Source organism: Leucopleurus acutus (genome assembly GCF_964270905.1).
Source record: "Leucopleurus acutus genome assembly, chromosome: 17".
NCBI lineage: Eukaryota > Metazoa > Chordata > Mammalia > Artiodactyla > Delphinidae > Leucopleurus > Leucopleurus acutus.
This window is the reverse complement of record NC_139159.1, coordinates 6,292,398-6,320,280: the sequence shown is the minus strand read 5'-3', so window position 1 is coordinate 6,320,280 and position 27,883 is coordinate 6,292,398. Positions and strand designations below refer to the sequence as shown.

The 27,883-nt window shown below is 42.5% G+C and overlaps 2 protein-coding genes across 4 annotated transcripts in view; one reads left to right on the top strand and one right to left on the bottom strand.

Moving 5' to 3' along the window:
- NSMAF (neutral sphingomyelinase activation associated factor) overlaps positions 1 to 9,072 on the top strand; it is a 61,196-nt gene extending 52,124 nt beyond the window's left edge. For both annotated transcript variants that reach the window (XM_082858765.1, XM_082858764.1), the window contains exons 23-31: positions 617 to 675; positions 2,829 to 2,896; positions 3,650 to 3,717; positions 4,113 to 4,236; positions 5,167 to 5,250; positions 6,131 to 6,281; positions 6,721 to 6,823; positions 6,951 to 7,060; positions 7,999 to 9,072. In XM_082858765.1, coding sequence (XP_082714891.1) covers positions 617 to 675; positions 2,829 to 2,896; positions 3,650 to 3,717; positions 4,113 to 4,236; positions 5,167 to 5,250; positions 6,131 to 6,281; positions 6,721 to 6,823; positions 6,951 to 7,060; positions 7,999 to 8,093 — 862 coding nt within the window. In that variant the 3' untranslated portion in view covers positions 8,094 to 9,072. The remainder of the gene's footprint in view (positions 1 to 616; positions 676 to 2,828; positions 2,897 to 3,649; positions 3,718 to 4,112; positions 4,237 to 5,166; positions 5,251 to 6,130; positions 6,282 to 6,720; positions 6,824 to 6,950; positions 7,061 to 7,998) is intronic.
- Positions 9,073 to 9,168: 96 nt separating this feature from the next.
- SDCBP (syndecan binding protein) overlaps positions 9,169 to 27,883 on the bottom strand; it is a 31,902-nt gene continuing 13,187 nt past the window's right edge. The window contains exons 2-9 of one of the 2 annotated variants that reach the window (XM_082858766.1): positions 24,592 to 24,657; positions 19,728 to 19,806; positions 18,523 to 18,632; positions 15,625 to 15,786; positions 13,697 to 13,872; positions 12,212 to 12,383; positions 11,452 to 11,543; positions 9,169 to 10,234 (exon numbers count right to left, since the gene is read on the bottom strand). In XM_082858766.1, the coding sequence (XP_082714892.1) occupies positions 10,180 to 10,234; positions 11,452 to 11,543; positions 12,212 to 12,383; positions 13,697 to 13,872; positions 15,625 to 15,786; positions 18,523 to 18,632; positions 19,728 to 19,806; positions 24,592 to 24,642 (897 nt within the window). In that variant the 5' untranslated portion in view covers positions 24,643 to 24,657 and the 3' untranslated portion in view covers positions 9,169 to 10,179. The remainder of the gene's footprint in view (positions 10,235 to 11,451; positions 11,544 to 12,211; positions 12,384 to 13,696; positions 13,873 to 15,624; positions 15,787 to 18,522; positions 18,633 to 19,727; positions 19,807 to 24,591; positions 24,658 to 27,883) is intronic. The other variant, XM_082858767.1, reaches the window with a different exon arrangement.

The following is a 27,883-nucleotide window of genomic DNA, read 5'->3' as shown; positions in this document are numbered from 1 at the left end:
TGCAGGGGGCTCGGGCAGTGCCCTGCTTTTGCTCCCAGCTCTTCAGAAGTGGCAGTTGGGTTTTTTGGTCTTTTTGTATCTTGCTGCCCATAATTTGCCCCAGCTGCGCACGCACGCAGTTATTTTCAGTTCCTTATAGTTTCACAGTTTCTCTGTGTATCTGTTGCCGGAGGAGACGTTTGTCCGGGTGCAGGCACTGTGGTAAAGGGTCCCCGGTCCCAGCCTGCCTCAGGGCCAGACGGTGACATTGTCATTGGCCAGATGCTAAGTGATGAAGCGAGTGCAGTGACTGCTTGGGGGGCGTCAGTGGTTTGGGTGGCGGGCACCTAGCGTTACTGGTTATCCAGGGGGCAGACGTGGGCAGGCAGCTTTCGTCCAGGGCGGTCCGGGAGCTAAGAGTTGGGGTGTTTTCCAGCCGCAGGCGTTGTCAGGACAGAATTAGGAGTTGCCAAGCCATGACTTGCTAACGCCTGGTGGAAGGTGGGACAGGTCCCGCAGAACGAGCTGTGACGAAAACGATGACAGACACTTGGGCTGAATTAAATCAAGGCCTTGAAGGAGACCGGTGTCCTAGCACGTGGTTGATGGTAATTTATGAAACCTTGTTTTCCAACAGGGCAGTCACTGGAATAGCAGTCTCTCGCAGTGGGTCGTCTGTCTTTACAACCTCACAAGGTAGGTTTTCCTACCTGAAAGGGGGGTTACCTGGAATCACAAATGTCCAAGTTTCCTAACTCGGTCCAGGACTGTACCTTCATGTGCTGCCTCTACGTAAAATAAACCTTGAGCAGTTAGTTTGTTGTGTATTGCGTAACATTCCACAGTGATTAGCCAAAAACAGTAATGAAAAATGCCTCCCTGTTGCTAATAAGGTTTCCCAGGATTTGGGGCGGCGAGAGCCTGTGCTGGGACCTTTCCCGCCCTGAGGGCGGAGCCGCACACGGGGTGTCCGCCAGCACAGGGCACACGTGCTGTCAGCTTTTCACGTTCGTCACTGGGTGTGTGCTTCTGGGTGCTGACTGGAGGATTTAGCTCGAAATCTAATTCACACATTGTTAATGTCTTACACGTTACCAAAGTCACGCAGAAGCCCTGCAGTGGCTGTTTGATGGGACTTGTAACTAGCTTGATGACACACTGGAACTTCACTGTTTTGATCCTACGAAAGGACTAAGCGTCAAGCCTTCCTGGCCGTCTACACCATTAGTCATTGTTTATCTGGTCCCCGTCCCGTTTGAAGCGTGCTGACAGGCGCGCCGGGGGCAGCGGAGATGAGAAGCGAGTAGCTTAGCTGCCTGGTGCACAGAGTTCGTACCTGGCTGTGAGTGGCTGGCTACTGGCGCTTTGGTCGTCATTGTAGGAAATTCTGCTTTTCATCCATTAAGTTAAGGAAAGGTGCTGTCCAGCTGCACACCTCCGGGCAAATCAGAGTTACTGCTCTCAGATTCTGGGATCGTGGCTTCACATCTGTAGCGTCCTTCCTTTCTCTTTCAAATATGATCTCAGATTGCGTAAAACAGAGTTTTCCACAAAGCACAGAAAATGATCCCACTGTGGACCGAAGTTGGTTCACATGCGGCGTACACACGGGGCCACTCCAGGGTCACCGAGACGACGACGCGGTGGCACGAGTGAGCAGTCGCGCTTTGCCAGGGTTCCTGCCGGCGCTACCACCCGAGACAAGACCCTGACCTGTTAGCAAAGCCGGCATTCTTGGCTGGATTTGTCTGTCATGGTTTAAATCCCCCTGTTCCCTGCACTGGTCTGACCTTGTAAACCGTGAGTTTTACGAGCATCAGGGCTTTAACCCTCTGAGGCTTAGTAAGCCTAGCACTTCTTTGTGAACTTGCCAAATAAGGGGGCGTGGGGGGGGGGGTTCGTTTCAGTCGGAAGCTTTTGTTTTTTGTTTGTTTCTTCAGCGTTAATAACTCATGTTGCTGACCTATACGCATTTTTGTTTCCACCTGCATTACTGACTCATGTATACCCTGACGACCACCCCAGAGTTACGGTTCTTCCTCAGAGGTGGTGTGTGTCCAGGCTTATGGGTGACCCCACGGGTGACCCCATCACCTGGGGGACCAGCTCTCAGCAGCCTCTGATGTGATTACCTCTAGTACGAGAGGGAACCTCTCATTTTGAGAAAAGCAGCTTTACACACCAGGCTGGCTGACTGTTTTCTGTAGGACGCCCCAGTGCACGTCTGCGTGTTGGTGTTGGCAAAAATTAGGTGGAAATATTAGATTTTACTATACAGAAGACATTATTTGAAGCTCATCTGACCTTTTATTTATCATGCTGTATGTTTTCAAATTAGGAACCGTAATGTTACATATTGCAAATATGGGATGTTTGGAGCACATTGTAATTTGCAGTCTTGTCGCTTAAGAGGTTTACCTTGATGCACTTCTAAAAGCTTCTGTTAGGCAAGGAAATTAAGAGCTTGGACATTGTAATCTCTAGTTTATTATTTAGAAAGTTAGTGCTTCTCCTCCATGAATGGTCATACGCTACAAGGATATCACACCATAATTGGGCTATGTGAAAAAGAAAAACATTGCCCAAATCTTTTTGTTTTCTTTAATATTAAAATTGCTCTTTTCTTCCTCTTTAGCTTCTGTCAGTAATTAGGCTTAAATCTGCCTTCGGTCATGGCTTTAAGTTGACCTCCTTGTTGTGGAGCCGCAGATCATAGAATTCCACAGACCGTAGCGTCCTCATCGGGGACATGACCCTCGGTCACCTCGCCTGTTACCTCTGCGTGCGCTGGTCATCTGTAAGGGTCAGGAAATCTTTCTTATATGTTTGCTTTGTCATTATTAAATTAGATTCCACCTTGAAGATGTTTTCCAAAGAATCCAAGATGCTACAAAGAAGTATATCATTTTCAAATATGGTGAGTTCATTTTAATTTCACATCAGTGTTACGGTGGAATTTCATGTAGCAGTTTGTTTTATATACACGCATATATGAGTTTGTTTCTTCCCAAACAATCGGGCTTATTTCTGTTCAGAATGCCTTAGATAGATTCCTTCTAAACTAGAAATTTTTTCAGGCTGCCTTTCTCATGTTATTGTGGTTTTATCTGTAACCTAAAAAGTAGAATTCTCCTTAGTAAATCTTGCCTTTTTTGGAACTGTCAGACTAAATGTCTGTGTGCTGCTTACATAACTTAATGCGTTTCTGAGTTGATAGGATACCTAATACTAGAAAATCAGTTCTGAAAAAATACATTTTATTGTTAATGTAAAGCATCCGAAAGATTCTGAAATTCCCGAAAGACTTTTGGAAGCTTTCCTTCCCCACCTGAGTCTTGTAACCCAGAGCCAGTGTTTGGATTCTTGAGGACTGTCCCCACCTGCACCCCTCGCGACTCACTCTGATGTGAGTAGGGGTCCCTCAGCCCAGGGCAGTGAGGACCGTCAGGCTAGGTCCTCGTGCACTCGACACCCTTTTGACTTTCCTACATTTGGGAAGAAACTAGGCACCTGGAATTAGCCAGATGAAAAGAAAGTTCATGAATATGGGGAAGGCCAACATAAACGGAATTTGAGCATGAATTTTGGGGGGAACCTGTAAGATAGCTTTACCCCATTAAGGATTCACTAAGTTTTGTAAATTATTAATGTTGGATCATTTGTATTTCAGGCTTTATCATCGTGTTTACTTTTACCAGGAGATGCCACTGTCGTAAGCTCTTCGTGGGATAACAATGTGTATGTATCTGCGCGGGCCCCTTCGCGATTCCACACGCAGTGCAGCTCCCTGTGTGGACGTGAAGCAGGAGAGGGCGGATCTCCCGTTGTTTTCAAAAGGGAACAGATGAGGACAGTTGGGTTTGGATGTGATTATCTGAATCCAGTAATTTCTCCAGTCGGACTCTAAGTTTTTAAATTGAGGTGAAAACACAGATGAGCCAGACCTGGAAATTTCTAGTTTTAAATTCACATTTTGAGTATTTGGTTTAATAACATGAGAACAAGTAATTTGTAATTCCAGTGGGCCTTAATGAGTATAGAATTAAATAACCTAAAGTTTCTTGGAAATGTGTTTGAGTCTTGACATTAAGCTGGAATGCTGTCTTAATAGCTCTCGTTATCTTTTATGTTAGCTATTTTTATTCCATTGCATTTGGAAGACGCCAAGACACATTAATGGGACACGATGATGCTGTTAGTAAGATCTGTTGGCATGACAACAGGCTGTATTCTGCGTCGTGGGACTCTACTGTGAAGGTTTATATACAATTTCTAAGTTAAAATGTTTGGATAATACAAATATTATAAGCCATTCAGCTCGCTGCTGTTGACGTGTTGTCACTTTTTCACAAAGTGTGAGTGACGTATAAGGATGTGGAAGGTTATTGCCTGTGTTTAGTGTGTGCACATCTTAATATAAGAGGACGTTTTCCTGAGTTTGTCCTGTGTGTTCCGCTGGGGGTTGGGTGGTGCATTAGACAGCGGACTTAGAGGGAAACATACAGCAGCCCCTCTTACCTCACGCAGCTACGGACCTAGCAGTTGATCAGTAAATATCAAGTTAAAGTGGAGAATCACTGTAAGGCAAGACATTGTATTTAAAGTCAGAACACAGAAACACAGTCCTTCACCATTACTGACGTGGGACCATACTTGGCCTTTCTTTGGAATTCTGCACAACTTTCTTGCATAAACCACAGCAGTATTCATCCTCTTTGGTTTCCAATTTGCATTTATATAAACAGAAAGCAAGAACCTAAAACCATTAGAATTTCTTCAAGACATTTTCATCATTTCTGTGCCCCCGCCTCTGAGGGGGACATTATTGTAGGTAAGTTTTCTTGCCTACGTGTGATTTCAGTAAATTTTTTTGGTGACTTGCCTTTTTGAGTCTTCTCAAAACCTTAATAGACACAACACTTCCGCACTCTGATTTCTTTAGTTCACACAATACTTAAGTCACAGCAGCAAGTGCAAGAGACGGAAGCAGACACGGGTACAGCAGACTCTCAGGAAGCACGTGGTGGTGGGAATAAAAGCTCAGGCATGTGGCAGAGGGACTGGGCCTCACGACATTTCATTTTGTTGGCAGCTGGGGAGTTGGTCAGTCAGGAGAGTTTTTCCTGCACGTGTTAGAAATGCTTTTATAGTGTTTGCAACTACCTTCTGCAATGGGTCCCGTCCTAGGTGTGGTCCGGGGTTCCTGCAGAGATGCCAGGCTCCAGGAGACACCAATTTGACCTGCTGGCCGAGCTGGAGCACGATGTCAGCGTGAGTACCGGCAACAGAGCTGCACGGGAGCCCAGCTGACCCATCCGGGGCGGTGGAGGTTCTTGGCTTCACTTGTGTGCTTACGATCTTTTGCTTTGCCTATTATTTTGCTCATCGGAGGGGAGAGCACAGGCAAACTCTCAGCTCGTTTCTTGGAGCTCTTTGGGCTTCCAAGTCGTCTTTGTCTCTTTTCCCCCAGTTTGCTGTTTCTTTGAGAATTAGCTACCGTCCAGCTAGACTTCCAAAAGACCAGTGTCTGAGCACGACATTGAACACCTGGGTATCCTCACACTATCGGGGCAACTAGATGTGTTTTCTGACACCAAGGGTGGAAAGGGGGCCCTCTGTCTAGGGTGAGGACACCAACCTGCCTGCATGATGCGTGCAGCGGGCGCACAGGCCTGGCACCGCGTCCTGTTCACCCGCTCTGTCTCCACGAGGTCACGGCTGCATCTCCTGCCGTGGCCTGCGGTACTACTGCCTTTCCTCTGAGGTTGTGAACTGGTGCCGAATCTGCACGGTCAGCAGACTGACTGGGGTTGAGACATATTATTTACTGTGTAGTTCAAGAAGGGCGTGCGAGGATAACCCCGAGAGATGCCCACCTCCCCAGGTGATCGTGGAGCCGCTGTGCTTCGGGCAGTCCGGCACCCTGCTACCACTTATTACTCGTGGAGTCGTCATTCTGAGACTGTCAATTTTAGGCTCTTTTGAAAAGTGTTACGTTTACCCCAGCAATACTTCATTGTATTCACTGGCATATGAAGAATTTCACTTTTAAATGAATTATCATTCCGTAGGTGGTGTTGAAAGCATGGGCTGGGGAAACGCAGCTCAGTGCCCATGATTCTAAATGGAGTACCGTCTGTTTCTCCTCTAGGTCGATACAATCAGTTTAAGCGCTGCAAGCACACTGTTGGTTTCAGGCACCAAAGAAGGCACAGTGACTATCTGGGACCTCACTGCAGCCACCATATTGCACCAGATTCCATGTCACTCAGGGACTGTATGTGATACTGCTTTCAGCCCAGGTAGTATTAGCCTTTTTAATACAGCTAACACCAGGGGAACTGGAATTATTATTTTGAAATATATAATAAGAATATAAAAAGAAAAGCACTGTTTGCTGATAAAAAGAGGTTTTGCCTATGGGTAAGGCTGCTTCATGGTAAAATACGGTATATGTGGTATTTGTATCAGAAAAGCGGTATCAGGTACTGTTCTTAATTCCTCACCTCACTGGAGAAATTAATTTATAAGGTGTAAATGAGTTCACACCATAGGGTCATCAGCCCAGTATCTTAAAAACAAGCGTTTCAGGGAGAGGCTAGTCATCATTGGTTAAATACAACAAGCAGCTGTAGCTCAAGCGAACATTTGGCCCCTGGATTCAGCAGTAGAAATCTCAGGTTAATCTAAACCACGCTTGTGAAGCTGTAACCCGTATCCACGTTCCGCCTTGTGTTACAGACAGTCGCCACGTCCTCAGCGCAGGAGAAGACGGCTGTCTAAACGTCGTCGATGTGCAGACAGGAATGCTCATCTCTTCTATGACTTCGGAAGAGCCCCAGAGGTGCACTTTCTCGAGTTACTCGTGGTGAAGACATTTATGGACAGGCTCACGATCACGGCGCAGGGCCTGCTTTGGCCCTTCCTTCGTGAGCAACGATGAAAGGATGATCTCTGAATCCTTCTTGCAGGTGCTTTCTCTGGGACGGAAATTCTGTTTTATCCGGGAGTCAGTCCGGTGAGCTGCTTGTCTGGGACCTTCTCGGGGGGAAGATCAGGGAGAGAATCCAGGGCCACACAGGTAAGCTGTCTGCCGCTGACCTGACTCCACCAAACCTGCTTTTCCCACCAGCAGACGAGCCCTTCTCAAGCAGAAAACTCCCCGTGTGTCCTCTGTGCCGTGGACGTTCCCCTCCAGATACTGGCTGGCCAGGCCACCTGCATCTCTCGGGTTGAGAGACATTCGACTCCAGAATGGAAGTTTTTAACTTCCACATGGAGAATTAAAAGCCAAGTAAAAGCTGTATGTGCATTTAATACATGCACACGGTAGGAAGAAACAATACAAAAGTAATGGAAACGGTACCAAAGTAATGAATCACAGTGGAAATGAAGTCTTCCTCCCACAGACCCCCCCACCCCCCCGGGCCTCATCCTGGGAAGACTCTGCAGCTGGGTCTCTGGAGATGTCTCACATTATTGAAGGATGCGCTGCTGTGTGCGTCAGCGTTCTGCCCGTTGGGTTTTCACTCTGCTTACATTTGCACGTCTTCCTCTCCTCTCAAGCACTTGGAGGATTTATGGTTAATTCTTGTAATGGCTATGGTTATAAGTATCTACTGACTGCCCACCTTCACTCGCTTCCCTCTGTCACTGTTGTGTGTGGTTATTTCTTCGTAACATTATACATTGAAGTGACTTGTCTATGCCTTTCTTCCCCAGCTCACAAGCTTTAAATAACACTTTGACTCCTGATAGAAATGGAAGTAAACCAGCAAACTCACACCAATTCCCTACTTCTCTCATCTGCTGCCTGACTTTTGTCACAGGTGTATATAATATTTGTATTCTGTTCTGCAATTCCCAGTTGCTTTAGCTTTACATTCAAGTAGTTTCTTATTCCTCCCAAGTTCCTTGTACTGAGTAGTTATTCTGAGTTCATGCAGATTGTATTATAGGACAAGACCACGTGGTACCTCCTGGTCAGCTCACCCCCTAACCACACGTCTCTTCTCGCAGGTGCCGTAACGTGTATGTGGATGAACGACCAGTGTAGCAGTGTCATCACGGGAGGGGAAGACAGACAAATTATGTTCTGGAAATTGCAGTATTAAGTGCCTTTTCCTCGAATATTATTGAACCCTGTGTAATGCTTTTTTAAACCAAACTTTTAAACGAACTGGTGAACGTGCAATTATAGTAGTTAGAAGTCTTACCACATGAGAAATTTGTGGTTTTAAACTTTATAAATCATGGTGACTTCACTGAAAGCCATTAGTTGTCATACTCTAAGGCAGATGTACTGGGGAGAAAAATGTTAACATTTGTAAGGCAGGTGGGTCAGCCCAGGATGACGATGGTCAGAAGACAAGTTGGGGTGGCAAAGAGCTAAGAGATACTAAACCAGGTGGGGAAACTTCCCAAAAGCACTGAACAATTTAAGGACTTTCCAAGAAAATGTGAGTATTCTCTGCTGCCGAGTCACTCCGTTATGTCTTCTTACTCGACACAATTGCTGCCCGCTGGGTTTTGGGATGTGTGTTTCCACAGAGTGCTTACTTTCTATAACCGCCTGGCCCCAGGTTCTAAGAACGTGGGGAAGGATTAGCAGTTCTTGGGAACGGTTTATTTCATTATAGCTATTAAATGCCCATCTTTTCTATGACATTAAAAATATTTTTCTGTAATGAAAGCAGTTTTCATTTTCTCATTTAAATGATTGATTAACGAAGTACTGGGTACTTCAAGTACTGATCCTTCTAGAAAACCATACTGAGTACCGTGAACATCACCCTCTGCTTCAGTAACTATCTGCAGGCCGAAGTCCAGATAACGAGGTAGAGAATCAAACTGAGAAACGTGCCGTGCTTGGCTTTTCTGAATTTCGCACGAGGTAAGCTGTGAAGCAGTAGCACTGACGACCTCTGAACCACAGCAAGTATGCGACGTAAGATCTTTCTGCACCGTCTACAAGCCCTGGTGTATGTTGAATGTTAACTATGACTCGGCCTGGGTGCCCCCAGGGAGAAGCAATAGGCTCGTGCGGTCCAGCTTCCCGCCTGGAGGCCCTTCTCCCGACACTCAGGCCCTCTCAGTACAGAGGGGCTTTCCTCAGGCTCCCGGGTGGCGGCCGCTCTGGGAGATGACTCTCTCCTACAGGCCTAATGTTTCCAATGATGCAATAACAGACAGACTAAACTCTAACTTTATTTATACATTTTCAATTAAAATAGAATAGTCATAAACCAAAGAGAAGGAAAAACAAATCAGGATGAAGTGTCGCTGTCATTCTGTTTGCAGGGAGGGGTCAGGAAATGGAACAAATGATAGCATTCTAAGACATCCCAGAGCAGCTGGGTTACATGTAAGTGCCTAAAGCCAGGTCTTATCCCACTTAAAGAAGTCAAAGTTTCTCCTACTGAGCACAAGAATTTTTACATTACATATATAGTGATTCATTTCTCAGAAAGTGATACCAGTAACTGAGAGAAGTTTCCATTACACAAGGACTAGAAAATCTCAAATGCAGCTAAGCAGCTGTGCTATTGCTCAGCATGTACCGTTACACTGCTCTGGGCTAGTGTCCGTTTAACAGAGAACTGCACTGGGGGTTGAGAAAGGCAGCAAGAGTTTGGCTTTTATTCTAGAGGCTTAACGTTGTTATGGTGACAGTGCAAGCATATTAAGTAAAGGTAGTTAAAACGTAATGCTAGTCAGTACAGTACAGTCTCTTGCAGCCTACATACACTATATAATAATGCTTACATGGAATGAAACCAGTGTTACTTAATTGGTGTTTTATACAAACAGAACGGAAAGAAAAAAGTAATCATTCTAAATGTACTATGGGTAACAGTAAAAATGCACATATGCCATAGAACTAAAGTGATACGAACAGCACTACCTGATACCCAGGCCTGAAGGTGACTGGTTCCAACAGAGCTGAGCCTGTATCAGTCGGTCTCCAGTAAAGACACTAGTCTACAAAAGTCAGTCTTTCAACTGTAAAATCAGGATAAGGCTACAACTATCTTGAAGTCTGAACAAGATACCGGATCGGACAGTAAGATCCCCAGCCCTGCTGTAAGACAGGAGATATGCCTGCTGGCTCCTAGAAAGCTTCATGTGCGTAATAGAAAGGTACGTTGCCAGAGATGTAAACGGGAGAACTTGAGTGAAGTTTCCACTGCGCCGCGGCTTCTAAACCTCAGGAATGGTGTGATCCATCAAGCTTTTCATAATGCTCGGGGCCATCCTACAAGAGAGCCACTTCTATTAAATACCGAGAAAACTCCAATCCAGGCTAGCGCTGTGAGCATCAGGTTGGAATGCGGGGGAAGGTTTTTTTTTTTAATGAGTTCAGATCTAAGGGTCTCAGGTAATCTAGTAGTTTGCAAAATACCCAGTGTGAAAAGCTATCTGCATCCTGGCTAGTAAAGCTAGATAAGATACAGAAAAGTCCTTGTTTCTTTGTATATCAAGGCTGGATAGTTAAGAAAACAGAAGACGACAATGCCACTTGTGGCGGGAAGTGGGTGGGAGCTATTACTGGTTTAAGAAAAGTGAGCTCTTGCAGGATCAGCCCTGACAACTCTCCCCGCCAAGACCCCAAGAGCGGCTAGCTGCATTCTACCCAGAAGCTGACACAAACCATTACAGGTGGTATGTTTTTAATATTTTAAATTCTGTTTCCACATGCAAGGTAGATTCTGCAAGAAGAATTCTCCGCTGGCTGAGCCAAGCCAGAGTGTAAAAGCTGTGGGCAGACAGCCCTGGCCGCCCCCTTTCTGTTCTCCCTCCTCAGCTTTCCAGTCCCCTTCCTGAGGACGGACAGCACACCCCACACGCTTTGCTGCCTCCTGAGATGCTCCCGGGAATCAACCCCTGTGCCACCAGAGAAGCCCTGGGGGAACAGTCTTAAGAATGCGCCTGCCAGTTCAGGGACACGGGTTTCAGCCCTGGTCCGGGAAGATCCCACATGCCACCGAGCAACAAAGCTCGTGTGCCACAACTACTGAAGCCTGCGTGCCTAGAGCCCGTGCTCCGCAACGAGAAGCCGCAGCAACTAGAGAAGGCCCGCGCGCAGCAACGAAGACCCAACACAGCCAAAAAAAAAAAAAAGACTTTCCAACACCCCACATGCAAGAATTCTTCATGAACCACAAGCAGGTGTCTACTGAGAGGAGGAGCTGCAGGCAGACCACAACTACGATTTCACTGAAAACAGATAAGCGCCTGCCCACCCCTGCTGTGTACCTTTTTCTACTAGGAAGCATCAAAAGTGGATTTTATTCCATACTTGGGAATTTGTGGGGGTCATCCTTACCAACCAACTCCTCCGATTTAAATAATTTACTTCAAATTTCTAGATAATGCCAATGTCATCCCCAAAGGTTTGAGAATTACAAGAAGCACAGTGCTTCTATGAGGTCACGTGAACGTAGCATCAGGTTGAAGAATTTGTCTACTTACCGTTTAATAATATGTTCAAATATAAAAGCAGGCATGATTGTAATAGTAACTACATTCCCAGCTGTTGACAGTATGTCTGCGATTTGAGAGTCCTGTTGAAAACACAATGAAAATTCTACATATAAAACTATTATATGTCCTTTGAGGTTTTGCTAATGTCTCTAAAATCCTGACCACCCTTGGTATTTCAAGTTTCAATTCAACAGAACCACAATTTCATGAGTGGTAACTGTTAAGTAAACCGAGTTGAAAATATCAGCCAACAAATCATTCTTCTCATCACTTACGATCAAATCACTGTCCCCATATACAATATTACCATAGCCCCTCGGCTAACTATATTCTTAACCCAGGTTAATGAAACGAGCAGGTCTTAATGAAAACCTTTAGACCTCAAAATAGTTCTACTTAGGAATATGTGGAGGGAATAAACCATAAGAATGAAGTACTAATCTGAACGTAAACTATTGCGCATTTCCTACAACTCCTGGATTGAAAAAAGCAATCATTCATCCATCCAGAGTGTCCTCAAAATCTTCAGTGCTCAGGTCTCCACAGTTCTAGGTCGAGGGACTGCAGAGACCTAGCCTAGCCCCTGCCCCCCACTACAGAAGCCACAATTCCAGGTGGTAGCCCCAGTGTGAGAGCACGGCCAGAGCCCAGGACCCCACTGAATTTCTACATGTAACAGCACCAGTGAAATAGACGCTTTTGCTAAAATCAAACTGCAGCAGAGTGAGTCCTGAGTTGTGCTCCTGACCTTCAGTCCAATGACGTTCTGTCCGTTGACCTCACAGATGTTGTGTTCCGTGAGAAGACCGTTTCTAGCTGCAGAACTATCTTTCACTATGGATGTGATTTTTCCATTTTTAAAGACAAAGCCAACATGTCCAGTACTGTCCTTATGCATGGTAATTGTCCGTTCAAAGGGCCTGTAAACATAATGGCTTCAATTAAAACTTTAATTCCAAAGTAAGCATTTTCATGGATTTCCATTCTGACATACTGGATACTTTGTCACAATAAACTCACTGTTTCCAATGAGAGCTACTTAGTATGTATGGCACGGATTTTGTACATCTTAGTGCAACAGATGACTTTTTAAGAAATTCTCTCCATTCGGGTTTGCCTGCCTTACGATTTCCTTCTTATAAGCATCAAAGACTTAACCTTCATGCAGTTATCAATATGCTCTTCCCTTGAAATCACAGTACTCGCTGTAATTTAACATGAAGACAGGTTTGAACAAAAATCAGTCTTAAAAATGAATTTTTATCTTTTTAACTTCTTAGGAAATACTTATTTTGTTTAAAACCTTTAAAATATTTCTCACATCTTGACTTCGAAAACCACAGAAGCAGCGAGACGGAAGTTCCCCAGCCCCTTAGGAGAAAAGGTGGTTAAGACGGCCGTGTGCTTGCGTGCACCGGCCGCCCGCCAGCTGCACCTGCCCACTCTGCAACTCTGCTGCCACGTGACTGCACAGGTTTCATGACAAAATACGAACTGCACGTTATAAACTTCACAACAGTCATGTCTTCGTGTTAGTCCAAGTTACTTTTTGAAATTTTCCTTAGATATAAAGCAAAGGTGGCATTCCTCTACAAAATGTTTACCACCTACCATGTGTGATATGGAAACACACAGGTAGATGAAACAAATTTAACTAAGACGAATAAAACCCCTAAAGCTAACAATGTGATACAGGTCCACCCTCAACGCCCATGTGGCCGGGAAGGAAGCCCGCAGTACAGGTGCTGAATGTTTCCAATATAAATAAACAAGCTAAAGAAAGCGTTCATCCTCCCATCTGACAACTAGAGCCTCATCCACCCAAAAGGCCAGATTGGGTTTTCTGAACCCGCAGACCCCGTGGAGTTCTGCAGGGGCCCTGCACCACGTATCTACCCTGAGCAGGAAACCGGAAAGCAAGGCTGAGCCGCCTGCTTAGTTACCTTTCTATCCTTCTTTTCTATTTTCTAGAGAAACAGATTAAGAAAGGAAAGCGACTTCTTAGAGGACCGATTTCTATAAGCTCTGGCATAAAGTATGCTAAACCAGAATGCTATTTTTAAAAAGTCAAACTACGTAAGAAAAATCTGCACTGCACAACTGCAAGGGTAGAAGGCTAATCAGAAACATTTGATCATTTTCTGCAACAAAATATTACATTCACAGAATCTTAAAAGCCCAAGAAAAGGAAAACGAGTCTTGAGTGTCCCCGTGGACTGTTTAGTCAGCTCACCTGTCACGAATGGTCATAGTGATCTTCTCTCCAAAAGCCTGCTTGAGCACCTTGTGTGCTCGGTCGGAGCTCCAGCCAGCACAGTTCTCCCCGTTGATCTGGAGCACCTGGTCCCCGAATCGCAGACCAACCAGCGAGGACGGAGAATTGGCCTGGACTAGCTGAACAAATATACCCTAGAGAACAGGAAAATCACCAGTCATTTACCACTGTTACATGTTTAAAAATTCTGGAAAATTAGGAACCAACTGGTTAGGAATCTACCCTATTTAAAAATAAAAAAATTACATGAGTAAGTATGTGTCATTATCCCCAAGAACGAAACTGAAAATTTTATCAAGGCAGTACCCTAAGAAATAGGTAAAAAAGTGAGATCTCAGTGGTAATTTCTACCTCAAATCATGACCCACCCGACCAACCTCCATCACCCCCCCCATCTTGGAATAAAAAGACTAAGGAAAATAAAGTCAGATTACTGTAATAAATGTAAGCTTCTATGAGTTTGATAAAATACCAAACAGGTATTAGCACCTGATCATTATTTAGGGGGAAAGGGAGTAAAGTGTCAGAAGTTATGTGATTTCTCTTACAGTTTAAAAAACGACAGTCTAAGGTCGGAACTCTACCTTTTGAGCTGAAGAATTCCTTTGCCCACTTGCTCAATTCTGCATAATCACTACGATTAGATTTAACAGCCTAAAAAGGTGGGCACATTCAATACCATTCCAGTTAAAAGAATCTACTATGAAGTAAATACAGAAAACTCAAGTACAAGTACCTGAGAACTAAACCCACAGGGATGTTTTTACTTATGTAAACTCTCAATCTCAGATGTTGAGCACAATATAAATAAGCAAGCATAAAGGAAAAGGAAGCATGGTAAAGCATCAATACGAAAGCATTTATAAGGCTGGATCCTTTCTCCCACCTTAAGCTGGGGCAGACATGTCGTCACATGTCTTACACTTTAGGGCAGTGCCTGAAACTAGGCGGCACCCAGCAAAGTGGCTGGACCAACGAGCTTCAGTCAAGTGGACAAACCCACTGCAAGGATAACTGCTGTGGGGGACGGGCTGTGAAGAGTGTGGTCTCCTTCTTTAGGACAGAGGAAGGGGCAGCAGTGTACTCTATGCACCGAACAGGAAGGGAGAGCAGAGAAGTCCGAGCTTCCCAGAGCAGCAAGCTCACGTGTCTTGCACAAGCCACGAGTGTGCAAAGACAAACACAATGCCCTCAGCCACCTTCCGCCATGGGCCACACCATCCTTTTCTATGTGCAAAGGTGGTCACACTGAGCTAAGAAGCCTGAAAAGGAATCCAATAAATAATGCCTAAACCCACAAATCGGGGTGAAGACTCAGCACATCCTCAACATTCCTGAACGTTTCCTCAGAGTAACCGGGTTTAATTTCTTCAGTCTGGTAAGGTGAGAGGCAAAAGTAACTCTAAAGTACTTTTGAAAGTCACTGTTGCCTAGAAAATGCCTCATTAAACCCAAACTGAAGGATGGAAATAACAGATCTGTAAAACCACATTACAACAAGTTATATGATCTTCATTTAGTTTAAAAACACACATCATAAGACCACTGATTCTCACTGGTCAGTCTTCCCTTAACTTCCTCATGTGTTGCCCTATTTCAATGCCAGAATTCTACTTGTATAACCTGTTATATTTACAGGCAGACTAGTCAACTTTATTCCAAGAAAAGGACTCAAAAAAGAAAAAAAAATTTCATTCAAGGTAATGCTGGAAGTCCCAACTCTGCCTCTTCAGAACGGGGTGGCGTCTCCAAGTGGAACGTCGGATTTAAAATACTCTCGATCACAGAGCGCCATTAAAACTAATTAAAGCACCTACATTTTAAATTATTCTAACGTTGATCACTTAATAATAGACAAATTCAAATAAACAGTACAAAATACTCACATTATCTATGGATTTAAGCCTGAGCCCGATTTTTCCATCTTGATCCTTACACAAAATGACTTCCCGAATCCCTTGCTTAATTTCCGCTCTGCGGATTCCAGTATCATTACCAGTTACAGGAGCCACCATATAGTTCATGCTGGAAGCTCTTGCTACCAACTGCTGACAGAAACACACACAACCTGTCAATATTTAGAAACATTCGCCCTGAAAAACTCTAAAATGATAAGTTACTTGAATATATTCAGTTGTGGTTTCCCAAAATCTGAAAATTATTTCCTTCAGATAAAATTTGATTTTTTGCAAAAATGACTTTTTTTTTTAAACTAATTCTTCAGGTAACTTATTCCCACATCTATGTCTCCAAGAGACTCTCTCTGCTGCCTCGTGAATTCACTGGCATCTATTCCATGTGTACTTTGGCTTGTCTTCAAGCCAAATTATCCTTGAACGTTAAAAAGGCCATATCATACTTTTGAAATTCACTCAGCATTTTCCAGAGGGTTCTTTTATATGCCCTTCTTCAACAATCTTCAACAATCTACTTACGCTTTCAGAGTTTCTATAAAAGGGGAAAACTTCTTAGCTCACAGCTCCACTGTGAGGATGAAAAGTGCATGTTATACGAGTGCTGACACACACAAGACAGTCAAATGGTATTTCTCGTCCCCAGTGATAAACATCTATGGATTAACCAACTGAACAGACACACCAAACAGCCCTAGAAGAGCTATACTAGGGACTCTGTCAGGTACCATTGTTTCAAGTTCCTCATTTTTTCAAGTTTTCTTGACCAAAATCAGTTTGTTGTTTTAAGTGGACCCTTTACCCTCTACCAGAGACAGTGAGGGAAGAGTTTATTACCAAGGCTTCTTAATTGGAATCTGTCATAAAAAGCTCTGATCCACCTAATAATTGTGATGCTCAGAGCAGCAATGATAGGGAAAGAGGAACCTCAGTTACACACATACCGGAGTGCAAATTTTTTCGTTCAGAATTCATGGTAATTATGATACCATATTCCAAAGTTGATGGTCTATCAGAGTAACACACAGAGCTATACTACAAATTAGAACACAATACCAGAAAATAACTTTTGAAGAATTACAGAAAGTCAATGATTATAGCTATAAGAGCACAGGAAAATTAGGTAATAGGATAGAAAAAGAAAAACTTAAGAAGCAAATGAATTATTTAGTTTCGCTGGAATATAGGACAAAAAAAGGAGCAGCTTTGGAGCGGCCTTACTTTTGGAAAAGAAATCTTCATTCTTTCCACCAAGTTTTGTTAAGCACTTGCCTAGTATTCTTACTAAGACGACCGCATGATCGACACCACGTGACCTCTGCCCCCTCCTGCCAAGGGCAGCTACGAGGCTGCAGGCCACCTGGCCCTGACTACCCTTCCAATGCCAACCCCTCCAATGCCATCTGCTACCATGTTCTGCCTTGTCTGCCCATCACCTAGGCCTTGTCTCTCAGGTCTGCCAAGTTCACGTCTGCCTGAAGGCCTTCGAGTTCTCTGTCTGTACTGACATATGTGGCTAGCAAAGCCTAAAATACTTACCATGGTTCCCTTAACAGAAAATATTTGCTGAACCTCAATCTTAGGACGAACTGCATCTTTTAAGGAAGCATGTGGATATACTGAATGGTCAGAGGAGCAGGCAGCACCAGGTATAAGCTACTGTCAGCTCCGAACCCACCCTAGCTGGTGCGGCTGGGGCCTGACCATGCAAATGACACACTCCTCTGCCAGGGGTTTCTGGTTAGCACCCAGCACACGCGGAAGAGGGCAAGTGGAAGAGGGCAAGTGTCTCGTTCCTCCTGCCTGCCCCCTGCTGCTAGCAGCACTGCCTGAGTCTATCCCTTAACGCTGCTGACAGCAGCTGATTCCATTCTCCAGATTTTACTGACACTCCCAGGACCAGCCTCCCTGGTACAACCCCTCAGAGGCACCAGTACCCACAGCCAGGGTCCCCGCCTCTGAGGCCCAGGTCACGGGGCTCTTCCACCATGCCTGTCAGCTCTGATAATTCCAACCTCCACCCTGTGTAGCGCCCCAGTCCTAGGAGAAGCAGCTACTTCTGCAATTACATCTGTGTTCCACTTTTGCTTTTTTAAATTCTTCAACCTGTGTGATTTCTTAAGTTATCTCTGTTGAAAAATCTAGTGTGGTTTCTATTGTCCCAACTGTCCTGACTCATGTAAGTTTTTAATAAATATTTGGTGAATAAATAAAAGCCAGGTACTGTGTTAAGCACTGGGGTCATGGCAACAACACAGACATGGACCCCCATCTTCATGAAGTTAAGCATTTACCTATAATTATGACAAGTGCTATAAAGTACTATGGTCTTATCGCAATAATCTTAACAGAAGACTGAGATACACTATATTTAAGCCGAGAATTTGGTGTCTAATTACAAGGAACTTTAGACTTAACGTTAGAAGATTATGAGCAACAAGAAGGTATGACAGACCTGTATTTCGGAATTACGAGTCCAGCAGCAGCCTAGTACTGTTTGATATAAGGAGTTACTAGAGGAAAAGTCAGAGACTACTATAATAATCTAGGTTACAAGTACAGAAACGTTGAATAGGGTTATACCAGGACTGGCACAGTAGAAACAGAATCACTAGGTCTTTAACTGACTAAATGCAGAAGACGAAGGAGAATGGACCAGTCAGAGGCATCTGAATCTTTAACTCCTAATAAATTAGAAAAGCGGCCATAGCACATAAGTAGACTACATAAAAAGCGATATCTAGAAGGCAATCTAAAATCCCTGAGGTCAATGCTAAAGTTATACATTTGTGAGTTAGCCACAGAGACGAGTTAGCTTATATCTACGTGTAAAGTACGATTTCACATAATTCAAAATCACACTATACATACCCCCTGACTTGGTGCTCCAGGGACCACGGCCACATTTGCACGCATTTCTTCTTCATTTAAACTCAGGCCCATGTACTGAGAGAGCTCCGGATACAGTTTAGGATAGAGATCTAATATAAATGAATAAAGAAAAAACATTGGTAGAATACTCAAAAACTGTTGTTATTATGGACTTTTACTTGTGTTAAAAAATCACATTTAACTTATAAAATCTAAGATGGATTTAAATTAGCAATTTGGAAAATCCCACTCTCTCTGTAATGACAAGTAGAAATGGGAAATACAGAAAAAGTTAAAGATGAAAGTAAAATAAGACATTTGAACTGAAACCTCAGATTTCACAATACTCAAGAGTAGAAATAATTTTTCCAAATTACCTTGCCTTTTTCTTAAACCTATTTGATTAGGAATTTTGTAAACATACCACTGATTCTCCACTTAAGAACAACGGACCAAAATGTACACTGTCCAGTCAGCTTTTTAAATTCATTCAGTAAACACAGCTATGAAATGATTCTTCTGAACTACAAAAAACAAACTGAAAGCTTGTAAATTTATTTAGTGTCGTATCATTTTAGGAATGTTAAAAGCACATACCAATGAAATCTTGGAAACAGTACATTTAAATACTGACAGTATTTAACCAAGTCGCAAAGTCAGGTACTATTTCCAAAAGCTCTTTTTGACATGCTTTGTGACTTAAAATGAATTTTCTAAAAGAAACAATGTTCTAAGATGACAGGCCATAAAAACCCATTTAACACTCCTTTTGTATCTGAAGTCATGTTATTTAAGGGTTCTGTCCTGAATCCCTATGAACTTAGAAGGAAAAGGGACCAGGAAGGAGGATATGAAACCCGGGGAGAGATTCCAGGATTTGGGAAGTTCCCTCAGAAGGAAGCAGCTGGAAATTTCAACTCTACCAACCCCCAAGCCCTGCAAAGAGAGGACAGTTCAACCAGCGAGTTCCATTTAACTTAATTTTCATTAAGTCATAAAACACACCTTCATATTCACAGTTCACTTTCTTGATTAAAGGGTTATTTTTTGAAATGAACATTTTTTTCCTTCTTACTATTAGAGCTTTAACCACCATTTCATGCTGTATATGTTAAAAAAAAAAAATCTTGGATTCCCTATTTCAGCAAAAGAAGGCTTAACAAGTATCTCTGCTCAAGGAGAATGAACCCGAAGTATAAACCTACTTCCATCTTGAGAGACGGGAGCAGAAGCTTCAGACAGAATCGCTGGATTGGCAGGGTTTGCAGAACAGGCAGCTTGAGCCTGAAAAAGAAAAGAAGAGAATTCTAACACCAATGCTATACAGATCCTTGAACTTGTTATATAAGTTAAATCCAGTAATTCCAAAAAGAAACTAAAACACTTTAGTTTTATTCAAGAAATTTTAATTCCAAACACTTTCAGCAATATATTTTTCAAAGAAAATCCACAAATCAAAAATGTATTTCATGTTATAAATATTTAACACTATCGTATAAAACGTGACTTAGCACCATTCTAAATATAATCAATATTTCACAGTGCTACTGCAAATTAATATTTTCAAAATGCATTATAAAATGAAGGTTACACACATTACGTTTTCGTTATTCTTTTGCTAATTAGTCTAAGTATCTTATTTACATGTGAAAAAAGCTTAACCGTATTTATATAAAACGTCATATATCAGAAAAACACCTAAAAATTTAAATATTTATTAAGTTACTTATATTTATTTCGCCATTTTAGCATATCCCACTGAAATAATCTTTATCTACATTTTAGCAAGTATGAGAAGGGGTTATGTTATACTAAATACATAAATAATACAAACTATGCAAAACACATACTGTAACACTGACATAAAAATGACGGTAAAGTAATGTAACTTATAACTGTCAAGCTTGCAGAAACTTTGACAGTGCAGTGCGCACACACTTAATCAGTACGACTCATGCGCAAGCATGCCAGGAACTCCTCCCAGGGGCTGCCTTTGCAGCCTGTGTCGTTTTAAGTATTCCACTGAAGGAACTCCTTTTTCCTTTACAGATACATCTGACTTTCTAAAATAGACACATGTCACTGGTTGGCAGTAAGTTGTAACATCCATCTCTAATATCATTTTTTACTTAGTCAGAAATATGTTGATTAGGTAATGAAGTTTATACCTACATATCAACCTAGCACTGAAATTAATGCGAAGAGTAGTCCCAAAGATGCTGAGATAGAAGCTTAATTAAATAAGGAAAGTCTACAAAACCACTGAAGGTACCTCACTCTCTGGATTGTAAATGTTCTGATATGCTTGTTATTGAGTCATTCTTTAATATTTACTGTTTCATAATCTGTCACAATCTAAACAAATAAAATGCAGCATGAAAATCTTTATAATTTTAAACATATCCACAGACTCAAAAGTATGCTGAATTATGAAAATTCTTTCACCAACTATCAGCTAAAAGGAGCTAGTGGCCAGTGGACTGCTTCTTGGCTAATCTCTAAGAAAAAAAATACTGTTCAGCACTAAAAAGAAATGAGCTTGCCATAAAAAGACATGGAGGAATCTTAAATGCACATCACTAAGCAAAAGACACCAATCAGAAAAGGCTCCAACTATAGGACATTCTGGAAAAGGAGGGGGGAATGGACAGCACAGAGGACGGTGAGGGCAGTGAAAATATTCTACATGACACTACAACAGTGGCCATATGTCGCCACACATCTGTCCAAACCAACAGAGCGAACAACCTCAAGAGTGGACGTCAAGTGTAACTCTGGACTTGGGGTGGCAGTACTGTGTCGGGGCAGGTTAATCAATGGTAACAAATACACCGTGCTGGGGAGGATGCTGGCAGTGGGGAAGGCGGGCACTGTATGCACTGTGTAGGTGGAGTCGGGGGGAGGTGCATGGGAGGGGTCACTGGCATGGAAACTACCTTCCATTTAATTTTGCTGTGAACCTAAAAACTGCTCTGAAAAAATAGAATTTACTAATTTTAAAAAGTTGATCCTGGGCTTCCCTGGTGGTGCAGTGGTTGAGAATCTGCCTGCCAGTGCAGGGGACACAGGTTCGAGCCCTGGTCTGGGAGGATCCCACATGCTGCAGAGCAACTAGGCCCGTGAGCCACAACTACTGAGCATGCGCGTCTGGAGCCTGTGCTCCGCAACAAGAGAGGCCGCGACAGTGAGAGGCCCGCGCACCGCAATGAGGAGTGGCCCCCACTCGCCGCAACTAGAGAAAGCCCGCGCACAGAAACGAAGACCCAACACAGCCAAATACAAATAAATTAAAAAAAAAAAAAAAAAGTTGATCCTTTTTTACACTGATCTATTATTTTCTGTTCTTTCATTCACTGCTATTGTTCTCATCCAAGGAATACTGAAGTAAGAACATATATAAAAAGCTCTCTGCAAACAAAGTTATGTATTTACTTACTATACATTCTGTAGTAAAAACAAAAGAAAGATGGTACAATAAGGGCTTAAGGACTATAAGCCATTAAATGTAGCACAGCATTTCACACATACTTGAAATCTCAAACTATTTTTTTAAAAAAAGGGTGGGAGGGGGATGGTGTCTGGAGGCAGGGGGTGTCCCACGGAGCGCACAGTTATGCCAGAGCGTGTTGTTTCTGCCATTACAGAAAGCATGTGGAGACACCACGCTCATGGAGCCACCAGTGTCAATCTCACTGTGAAAGGAAACTGACGAAATCACGGTTTCTTACCAGCTTATTCTGCACAGGTGTGGCAACCACAGGTTCCTCTCAAAGACTCACAGGGGACAGGGAGGTTCAGGGACTGTATGATACTGAAAGCCACAAGCCTAACATTGATTGTAAGACAGTTTACAAAATGCTGCAAGACAGTTTACAAAATGCTGCAATTTAGTTTGGCCGTGGTATAAAATGCCAGGAGAGGAGAAAATGAACACCACCTTTACAGAGGCATCTCAAAAACAAAAGCCCAAGTATCACCTACCATAGAAAATGAAGAAAAAAAATAAAACCAGCCCCAGACTGCAGTGGCTGGGTTAGGAATCTTTTAAAATCCAGTGAGAATTTAAGAACCATCTGTCCCCCTCCTTACTTGCTGTTACATCTCCAGGCAGCCAGCTTTCTGCTCAGGACATAAAAAGTCTTCTAATGGAAATACCCATATAATTTGCCTCTCCTTCAAGAGGTCAGCCTGACATAGACTATAGCCCTCTTTATCTTCCAATCCAACATTTGCCAGTATCAACTGTTTCCTTCTCTTTCCGCTGCTCTCAAAATAAAAAACCTCTGCTCAAAGTCTACTATGGTTAATTTAAAGTTCAATTCCATCAAAACTAAAAAAAAAAAAAAAAAAAAGCACGAAAAGGAAATTAGTCATTTTCTCAGACCCATCTGCAAATCCTATCACTTTGTGCTCTGATATCACATTAATGGCTTAACTGTTATTCTTGAAGGGTAAATATTTCAAATAAAAGCTTTTTAAAAAGAAAGTGCCTGTTCAGATGAACTTCGTGGAAATAAAAACCATGAGAAAAACAATGACAAAATACCAAAGAAAAAAAGAGATTTCAGATGACCGAACAGTCCACTTAAAACGGTCCGGCACCAAAGCCTTTGCAGCTGAACGGATGTCAGAGATTTTACAAACCACCCATCAACATCCACAGGGGCGCCATGATGGAAAACAAGTGGTCATGATCCCCCCCCCCATTTTTAGCCAATCACTGCTACACAGCTAACAATTTCAGCTACACATTTGTTACTATTTTTGCTGGGGTTTTTTTCACCCTAAAAGGGCCAACAATTTGCCTAAAAAACACTTGTATTCTTGTGTTCTTCTCACAAGTTTCTAATAAACGTTTTTCTGTTCATTAAATAATTGTTAAGCAGTAAATCTCATTTAGAGTAAACTGAGGTCAAGACCTCAAGTAAAATGATCTTTAGGGGAAGAAGCTTTGAAGTGCTAAAACAACTCAAAATGAAAGAATTTCATCACATTTATCATATCAAAAAGATTTTAGCAATAAAGAAGTATAACAGGGAGTTCAATCTGTCTTGTCAAATTAGAAGAACAAATGACAGCTGAAAAAATTCTGACTTTGATAGAACAAGTTGAAAGTAAACTGGAAACACGATGGGTTCATCAAATACAATTATCTCTAGTTAAAAAGAAAAATAAAAATTTACAGAACTGCAAGAATTGATTCCAATCGCAAACCTTCTTCTTAAGCAGAAGCATCTACCTTCAAAACTAATACTTACATAAAGGAATACAATAATTTCTGACTTAATGAAATTAGAAAAACTGTACTAACACAGCCACTTAGAGCAGGAACAAGTAAACTGTCTGCTGCTTACATTTAAAAAGAAACAAATCACTACACTTTCATTGTGCATTTACACTACTACTCTTCCTAAAGCAGCATGTACCTCCCTCTTTCTATGATTTTTAACTTCAGAGAAGACAATTATGTTAAAGACTTGTCATACCTGAAAACCCAAAAGAACGTACGAATTTTAAACAAGACAATGAACGTCTAAGAAGTTGTAGTATATTTTACCAACTTAAAAATGTATTTAATTTAGGGCTTCCCTGGCGGCACAGTGGTTGAGAGTCCGCCTGCCGATGCAGGGGTGTGACACGGGTTCGTGCCCCGTTCTGGGAAGATTCCACATGCCGCAGAGCGGCTGGGCCCGTGAGCCATGGCCGCTGGGCCTGCGCTCCGCAACGGGAGAGGCCGCAACAGTGAGAGGCCCACGTACCACAACAAGAAAAAAAAAAATTTAATTTAAACCTTAGTTATAAAACCAAGCTATCTTTGAAGAGTTTAAGTCCCGTTTCAAAGAAATAATAACCTGTACCCATTAATCCACAGTGAAAGGAAGAAGAATCTCTAGCTTTTCTAACTGTTTAGTTAGAAAAACTTTAGAAAAAATTGAAAAGTTTATAAAGTGTAAAAACGGACAAATACATCTACTATTTAAGTTTCTTACTTCACTTCACCTATAACCAGAACATATAGGCAGAGTACATGGGGAAAAAAAGTACTTAAATTAAAGGACTTAAACATACCTGAATCACCTTGTCTACCTTCAGGTCTTCAAGAGATGGGTACAGAGACATTTTTGCAGGATTTTCCTAAAGAAAAAAGAAAAAATTTCTAAGATTCACATTTTATTGAAATTTCAACAGTACATGCAGCCAGCAACATACACATAAACGTGTATAAATGTTTAACACAAGAGACATTTAATTTGCAAAACACATGGGAAAATATGAGCGTGCAGTTATACTAAAAACTGCTGGCTGATGAATGGTTGCCAAACTACCTCTCCCTCCCTTCTGTGATCAAACTACGTCCATTACAGATCTTAAACGTCCCTTAGTAAAAAGCCCCTTGATTTCTGAAGTTTAGAAAGTCAAAGAGGGGCTCCCTGGTGGTGCAGTGGTTGAGAGTCCGCCTGCCGATGCAGGGGACACGGGTTCGTGCCCCGGTCCGGGAAGATCCCACATGCCGCGGAGCGGCTGGGCCCGTGAGCCATGGCCACTGAGCCTGCGCGTCCGGAGCCTGTGCTCCGCAACGGGAGAGGCCACAACAGTGAGAGGCCCGCGTACCACCCACCCCCCCAAAAAAAATAAAATCAAAGAGAACGATTATGTGACTCATCTAGCTTACACAAGGGCTTGGCAACTGAGCCAGTATTATTACATCCTTCTAACAAAAATCGACAACAGCTCATACGTGTAACCTATGTATAAAACCTCTATTATTAGGAAAATATATATATACAGGTATTACATAAATATGTATATGTAAAAAAAACAATATACACCAACTGTTATCAAGAGTTCTATCTTTAAGAGAAATGAATGAAATAGATGGTAAGGGACTGAGGGATAAGAGGGACATTTTTATATTTTAAACATTCCTATATTGTTCAACGATTTTTAGTGACCATGAATTGCTTTTTGTAGTAATTTAAAACACAATTCTCTAAAAGAATTACAGGGATATACACTCCAAAATTTTGTTTAGCTGTTTTTGAGATGAACACTTCCTTTAAACCCAACAAAACAGAATATATTCTAAATTGGTACAGGGTTTGACATATCAATTTATTACCTCCCAATCAAAATCCACCCATAATTGGCTGCTCTGTGGAAATGGAGATGGGCCCTCTAATTATCTGCTCTTCTGCCAGGTGGCAAGATGCTGAGCTCTGTCAGCAGAGGAAGCTGGAGGCACACCGCAGGAGAAAGGGTTTTTTCCTTTCTAAGTTCCAGTGTACGGCTCCAGCCAGGCGCCAGCTTGGAGCAGCCTAAGCACCCAGCTCCCGCAGTGCACAGCAGCCAACCGTCCCCAATACTCTGTCGAGCACGTTCCCAGCAATGGTGTCACCAGCCAGGCATCCCTCATGAGTAGCTTTCCCTAGCACCCCCCTTCCTGTGGCTTGCAGCGAGTTCCAAGGTGCAGCACCCCAAAGGGAGACTTATCCAGGAAGTCTGGTATCTCAGCAACTTCGTTGTCCATTGAGTGACGGCTGCACTCTCTCCAACAAAGCCCGGATCCCGATACAGGAAGAGGACAGCTCATCCTGGGGCACTCTATCTCAGCCCTGGGGTGAGCAGACACTTAGTAAATGTGCTCTTCCTGTGTTCTTTAAAGTTCTCTTTACTTCTGACTGGCCAATCCCTGTTTCTTCAATCATGGTATCGTTAAAAATTCTGTACACTAAACTTTCACTGTTCAAATTACTATATGGTTTCTGTCTCCTAGTTGGATACTAAATGACAGTTCTTTTTTAAATTGATACACTTCACATACCACAAAATTCACTCTTTTAAAGTATACAGTTTGACAGTTTTTAGTACATTCTGAGTTGTGCAACCGTCCCTATCGTCTAATATAACATTTCCATCACCCCAGAAAGCAGCCCCATGCCCGCCCATTCTCCCGTCCCTCCAGCTCCCAGCAAGTATGAATCTACTTTCTGCCTCTCGATTTGCCTGTTCTGGACATTTAACTTGGAATCACAGGACATGTGGCCTTTTGTGTCTAGTTTCTTTCACTTAGTATAATGCTTCCAAAGTCCATTCACGCTGTAGCAGGTACCAGGTACTTCACTCCTTTTTAATGGCTGAACAATATTCCATTGTATGGACATGACACTTCTGGGTAGCAGTCGATGACATTCTGGGTGGCTTTACACTTTGACTTATGAACGATGCTGCTAATAACGCTAATGAGCATTTATATCCAAATTTGTGTGTAAACATAATGCTTACCTGTCTTGGTATACAGTTAAGAGTAAAACTGCCAGGTTATATGGGCATCCTCTAACTTTTTGAGGAACTGAACTGGTTTCTGAAGTGACTGCACCACTTTACATTCCCACCGGCACATGAGAGGGTTCCAGTTTCTCTCTATCTTGGCCAGTGCGGTTGTCCCTCGGCATCTGCAGGGCACTGGTTCTAAGAGCTCCGCTGCCCACGCCCGCACACATACAGCCTGTGAAGGCTCAAGGCCCTTACGTAAGACGGCACGGCACAGCACATGCCCGCTATCGTCTGCTGTTTATTACAGCAATCCTGCTGCACGTGAAGCAGGATCTCATCGTAGTTTTGATCTGAATTTCCCTAATGACTAGTAACGTTGAGCATCTTTCATGTGCCTAGTAGCTATTTTATATCTTCTTTGGAGAAATGTCTATTTAAATCCTCTGCCCATGTTATTTCTTTTTCTTGCCTAATTGCCCTGGGGTAGAACCTCCAATAACATGCTGAATAGCAGTAGCCTGATACAGTTTTGAAGAGGAAAACGGGGCCTAGGTTTGTGGATAAAATGCAAATTCTTGAGAAAGCACAATGAAACATGGCTTAACTCTATTAATCCGGGGAAACAAAATGAAGTACCTTTTGTGTCTCAAAAGATCACTTCCCTAGAAGCTTTCTCCTTAAACATATTTTATTTAAACTTTCAACCATTTTATCGACATCATAAACACAATCATTTTAAATTCACTGTAACTAATGTTGACCAGTAATCCAGGTGCTATTTCCATGTTTGGTTCTGCCACTGGTCACCTACAAGATCCCATTTTTCCTCATGAAAAATGAAACGGATGAGTGGCTCATTTCAAAACTCACTGAGTAGTTTTCTCAATTTTTTTCCCCACAGAAGCTTTTCTTCAAACTAATATTAACTGAAGTTGTCTCAACAACTCTGAGGTCACTCATACCCACACACTGAGGCCAAGAAAAGAAATGGGCCTTCCAGAATTTTTTAAAAAATAACAAATATCACTCCAACTATACTTTTTTAAAAATTTAGTTTGTTCATTTTAAGTATGTTGACCTTAATTAA